This window comes from Schistocerca piceifrons, chromosome 5, assembly GCF_021461385.2.
Source record: "Schistocerca piceifrons isolate TAMUIC-IGC-003096 chromosome 5, iqSchPice1.1, whole genome shotgun sequence".
NCBI classification, from domain to species: Eukaryota; Metazoa; Arthropoda; class Insecta; order Orthoptera; family Acrididae; genus Schistocerca; species Schistocerca piceifrons.
The window spans coordinates 161,693,053-161,699,052 of record NC_060142.1 but is presented as its reverse complement, the minus strand read 5'-3'; the positions used below and the strand labels follow the sequence as shown (position 1 = coordinate 161,699,052).

The 6,000-nt window shown below is 43.7% G+C and overlaps 1 protein-coding gene across 1 annotated transcript in view; it reads left to right on the top strand.

Annotated features, from left to right (window-relative positions):
- Window positions 1-1,763: 1,763 nt before the first annotated feature.
- The window catches only part of LOC124798835 (cytochrome P450 6k1-like), a 97,691-nt gene continuing 93,454 nt past the window's right edge, over window positions 1,764-6,000 (top strand). Inside the window, exon 1 of the mRNA XM_047262366.1 lies at window positions 1,764-1,986. Within this exon, the coding sequence (XP_047118322.1) occupies window positions 1,764-1,986 (223 nt within the window). The remainder of the gene's footprint in view (window positions 1,987-6,000) is intronic.

Sequence of the window (6,000 nt, the reverse complement as noted above, 5' to 3'; positions counted from 1 at the left end):
ATTCAATATTCCAAGATGAACAGTGTAATGAGTGTGCCGAGAATACCAGATTTCAGGCATTATCTCCCACCAAGGACAACGCATTGACCAAAAGCCTTCACTTAACGGCCGAGACCAGCAGAGTTTGGGTAGAATTGTCAGTGCTAACAGACAAGCAACACTGCGTGAAATAACAGCAGCAGTCAATGTGGAACGTACGACGAACGTATCCGTTAGGACAGTACTGCAAAATTTGGCACTAATGGGCTGACAGCAGACGACCGACGCGAGTGCCTTTGTTAACAGCACGACATCATCTGCATCGCCTCTCCTGGGCTTGTGACTACATCTTTCAGACCCTAGACGAGTGGACAACCGTGGCCTCGTCAGATGAGTCCAGATTTCAGTTGGTAAAAGGTGATTGCAGGGTCGAGTGTAGCACTGATCCCATGAGGCCATGGACATAAGTTATTAACAAGGCATGGTGCAAGGTGCTTGTGGCTCCGTAGTGGTGCGAGCTGTGTTGCCATGAAATGGACGGGTCCTCTGGTCCAACTGAACAGATCATTGACTGGAAATGGTTATGTTAGGTTACTGGGAAACCATGTGCAGTCATTCATGGACTTCATGTTCCCAAACAACAGTGGAATGACTATGCTCCATCTCACTGGGCCACAATTGTTCACTAGCGGTTTGAAGAACATTCCGGACAATTCGACTGAATGATTTGGCCATCCAGATCGCCCGACACGAATCCTGTCGAACATTTATGAGACATAATCGAGAGGTAATTTTCTGCACAAACTCGTGCATCAGCAACAGTTTCGCAGTTATGGACGGCTGTAGAGGCAGCATGGCGCAGTCTTTCTGTACGGGACTTCCAACGACTTGTTGAGCCCATTCCACGTCAAGCTGCTGCACTTCGCCGGGCAAAAGGAGGTCCGAAATGAGATTAGGAGGTGTCCCATCATTTTTGTCATCTCAGTGTATTTTCACTATTGTTTTGTTTTTATTTCAGAGTCAATTTTTTTCCTACTTCGTGAGGCTCAATCTTTCATGTGCTACACCCATTCAAACTAAACTTAACCATGTCAGCATATGAAGGGCTTATTTCAATAGTGGTACAAGTCCATTTTTGTTCATTTTGAGATACAGAGTCCTAAAGTTAAATGAGCGCTGAACAATCTGCAGTTGAGACACCAGAAATATTCAAGCATATGGCTTCTTGCTAGAGATGAACCTTTCTTTCTGTTTGTTTGGATCATTAATTTTAGAAGAATTATAGACAGAAAAGTGGAGGTAATGGACTTGCACCACTATTGAAATAAGCCCTTCATATATGCTGGTGGTAATGCAGATCTTTTTTCCTTTTTTGCCGTTCACAGTTTCTTTTCGAAACTGAACCTGCTGTGCGCTTCCCATACAGTAGGGTTCATCATGTCAGTGAGTGGTACCTACGTTTTCTACCATTCGCGAAACACCGTTTTCCCCCATTGGTCGTCAGCCAAATTTTGCTGCTATCTGCTACATTATCTGTCTGTGCGATCCTGTAACGTTCCACATGTTTTGTGAGAGATGAATTTCTAATTTTATTCAGTTAGTGTTTGAAATCACTATGATGAATGAGATGAAGATTAATGTGTTGGGTGTGATGAAATCTCTTACGAAACAATATATAAGACGATCGGATTCAATGCATTTCCTGTTCACATCGTCTCTGGCACTCTCAGGCAGTGGTATCCAGGGTGATTTGAACTTTGGCCGCCGCTGCTAGCGCCGTCGCCATGGCAATGCTGCTGGAGTCGTGGTGGAGCGAGGCAGTGCTCGCGGTTTTCGTGCTGTTGGCCGCGTTCTACCTCTGGTTCCTCTACTGGTACGCCTACTGGAGACAGAGGGGCGTGCCGTACGCCGAGGCCGTCTTCCCATACGGGAGTATCGGGAAGGAGACCATTCTGGGAAAGATGCGAGTAGAGTTTAAAATACACGAAATCTACGAACGATATCGAGGTATGTAATAAACTTTTGTACTATTTTCCCTTACATATGGTTACGATCACCTCTCGCTTTGTAATACAGTAATTCAGTGTCACTTAAGTGTTTCATAAGTTTTTCAATTTTCATAATAAACTTTTCAAATGAATGTTTATCTAAATGAATTGTAACTGTCGTGTGCGTATACGAGAGTACATCAAGACTATCTGCGGAACATTTTTCTAGTTCATTACAATAACAGTGAAAAATTTACAATAACATCATTTATAAACATGTTAACCCTGCTTTGCAGCGCAGTTTGTCCCAAGTTATGTAAGCTCTCCAATACATTCAATTAAAATCTTCAGTTGCATAGCGAGCCACGTATCCCATCAGTCCAAAAAAATTCGACACTGGGTTAGTAAAAACTAGAGAAAAGTTAAGATGACAGTTTTAATGCTTCAGGTGTTCTATGTGGTCTCCCCTGCATCTTATTTAATACAACCACCTGAAACAGTTGAAAGAGTTCTTCTTTGGGATGTTGTTCAACTTTCGTCACATTCGCACCTTCCTCGGTTTTGGCCAACCATCGGGGACTCATTATGCACTTTGTCGTTTTGTGCTAGGTTCGTATTGGTAACACCAAGTTTCCTCACCCGTGATGAAATTTTCCAGAAAAAACTGTCCGCGTTTTTCAAAAATGGTTCAAATGACTCTGAGCACTATGGGACTTAACTTTTGAGGTAATCAGTCCCCTACAACTTACAACTACTTGAACCTAACTAACCTAAGGACATCACACACATCCATTCCCGAGGCAAGATTCGAACCCTCGACCGTAGCGGTCGCGCGGTTCCAGAATGTAGCGCCTATAACCGCCGTTTTTCATTTCAATGACGTTGCAGCAGGTTTCGCGTTGTCGTTTTTGTTTGGGAGTCACTGTCTGTGTGCAAACTTTGCACACGCTTTTTTCTTTTTCAAAACGTTCTGGAGGATGTCTCGAACACTTAATTTAGAGATGTTGTTCTGCAGCGATTTGTGATGCAACAACGTTGGCACACTATGGCCGCACATCACATCCTGTGCTTAACACTGCTTGCCCACAACTGACTGGTCGAATGCGTATCTGTTGTTTACATCTGTTAATTACAGAAGCCACCGTAGTTACTGCGCTGATGTCGCTTATACACACACCAAGAATGAAATCAATTTTGAAACACTTCTTCATCACAGGTGAATCGATGGTCTCTTAAAACATCTTTAATTGGACCAAATAAATGAAAAAAATGCCGTTTGACTACAGACCTCGGTGCGTTTTTCGATTTGCAGGTCGGGTGTTTTCTCCTGACACTTTTTCCTAATAAGTGTTCCCAAAAGTGTTCGGTGGACATCCCAAAAAACTGTTAGCACCATTTTTCCCGCAGAGGGTTGACTCGTGCGTTTTATTTTGGCTGGCATTCCGAGACATTTCCATTCCATGCTCTAGCGTTTTTCCTCTGATTCAGAATGATGAACCCATGTTTCATCTACAGTGGTTTATTTACTTACTTGACCGTTCGGTATTTAGAAAGCCATTCATCACATAATGTATTAATTAAATATTCTGTTAGCTCTGTACGGAGTTAAAATATTCTTTACATATATTCTTATAATGCTGTACAATATTACAAATATTCTTGTGACACTCTGTGGCTGAGTCCGAGAGTCTGTGTATGTTCTTCAGATCACCCTCATAGCCATGCACTTCACACAGAAGTAAATGGTCCTCTGACTGGATTTCTGCGCACTCATATTCAGGATTGTCTGATAGGCCCCATTTGTTCATTAGTTGCTTACGCCTACCAACACTCGTCCTGACAAGATTCAGAGTTGTCCACAATTTCCTCGGGTGGCTATATCCATCGATCTTCTAGTTGGGGTCGTTCACCAATTTTCGGTTCCTGTGTCCACTTACAGCCCATAGTTCTTTTCAAGCTGTTTTCGAGTGCAGCCTTGCAGTTCTTCGACGATTTTCCATAAAGATGACTTGGATTTCTATAGGTGCTAGGTATATGGGGAGTTCTGTGTTGTCTAGGATTTTGCTGTATGATCTTGTGGCTACCTGTGATTGCATAGTTTCAGGAGGCTCAACATTTGCTAGGACGGGGAGCCAGGCACAGGAGGTGGCCCTGAATGTCCCGAGATCATCAGCATTGTCTTCTTCAATTCGACGTCCACTATAGCCACGTGTGCACTTCTCATCCAGACTGGTGACACAGTATTCAGACACACTGTGGACAAGCGCTAGTGCCGAATTCCTCCACGTGCTCGCTCCACAACCCCATGCCGTTCCAGATAGTTTCGTCAAAATAGCATTGTAGGATTTTAGTTTCTGTTTTGTACATTCTGGATATGAGTTACATGTTAGAAATTTTGAAATTTGTGTTAAGATCTTATTGGACCAAACTGCTGAGGTCATCGGTCCCTAAGCTTACACAATTCTTAACCTAACTTAAACTAACTTACACTAAGGACAACACACACACACACACACACACACACACACACACACAGGCCCGAGGGAGGACTCGAACCTCCGACGGGGGAGCCGCGCGAACCGTGCAAGGCGCCCGAGACCGCGCGGCTACCCCGCACGGCCAGTTACATGTTAGAGTGCGACCTACAGTGATCAAACTAAATGTCACATATTTCTTTATTGTTAATACTGGACGTAGTAGGAAACAAAACTTGTTTCGTTCTGTCAGATACAATCGCAACAAGACACAAATAAAGAAGATAAAAACATTTCCCCTTTCATAAATCCTTACCAAAGGTTCCTCTGCAAACACTGCAGCTTCTCCTCGCTGTCATCTTGCATAACACATTGTTTTGTGAATAATTTGGCACTACTCGTAACTGGAGACACTTAAGAATGCTGTGAGCTATACTCTTTACCAAGTTGTCTAGATTAGCCTTTGGGCTATTGCTAATCCCTCCACAGCGGCCTCTGTGTAGTCTCTGGTGTGACAGGACGATAGCCAGTCGCTCGTTTTAGTATGGTCCACGCATTTTCAATGCAGTTAAGATCTGGACAATATGGGGGTCATTCCATCCGACTGTTTGTGTGCTCCACTAGGAAGGTCTTCACTTCACAAGTTTGTGACGATGGCGGTCATGCACTGTCGCACATCGGCGTGAATCCTGCACCAATATGCTCACCAAATGAAGCCATAATGCGTACAAGGATGTCATCCCAATACTTCACAACAGTGATCTATTGTATTGGCACAAGGAGTGTCATGCGACCATACACGATTGTATGCCAAAACATGATTGGATCACCTTGATGAGGGTGGTGGTCTACAGTACAGTTGGTTTTTAAACATTGTCCTCATTGCCTCCACACACGAATACCAGTATTGGTAGGGTGGAGGCTGATACAGGTCTTATCAGATAAGAGCGTTGTGTCTCATTGCTACCCAGCCTACAAAGAGTGGTTTCATGCCCATGCGATATGAACCCCTCTCCAAACCCGATTTAGAGGAGGAGCCTTGACTTGTCTTCTGGCACGTAGTACCTGTTCATGGAGCGTTATACACAGATATCGGTCCTGCACACCTTTTCTATTTTCTTCCGCGGCCAGTACTGTTGTGATCCTTAATTGAACCTGTCGCTAGAAACTTGTTACAGATTCAAGAGACATTCAGTGCGACGTCCGCCTGCCTGTCTCATCCACTGTCCCACTGGCGTGACTATACGGAGACTCTGATCGTACGTTATTGTTGTACAAGCCATCCTGAAGCAACACAACTCTAGTGATGATACACAGCACAAGGACTGCAGTGTTTACAGCTGACACGGTTGCCATAGACAACTTATACTGCCCTCTCACGGTACAAACATGGATTGCTTCCTATAGATTTGCGTTACAAACAAATCAGTGTATTGATATCACATCGTGTTTCTGGATCACGACGTTTAGTTTTAAAGTTTCGGCAGTGTGCAATATTTATTTCGACCACTGTAGCCTATACCCCCACAAAATGATGAAAAGAGAAAAATGTAAACCTA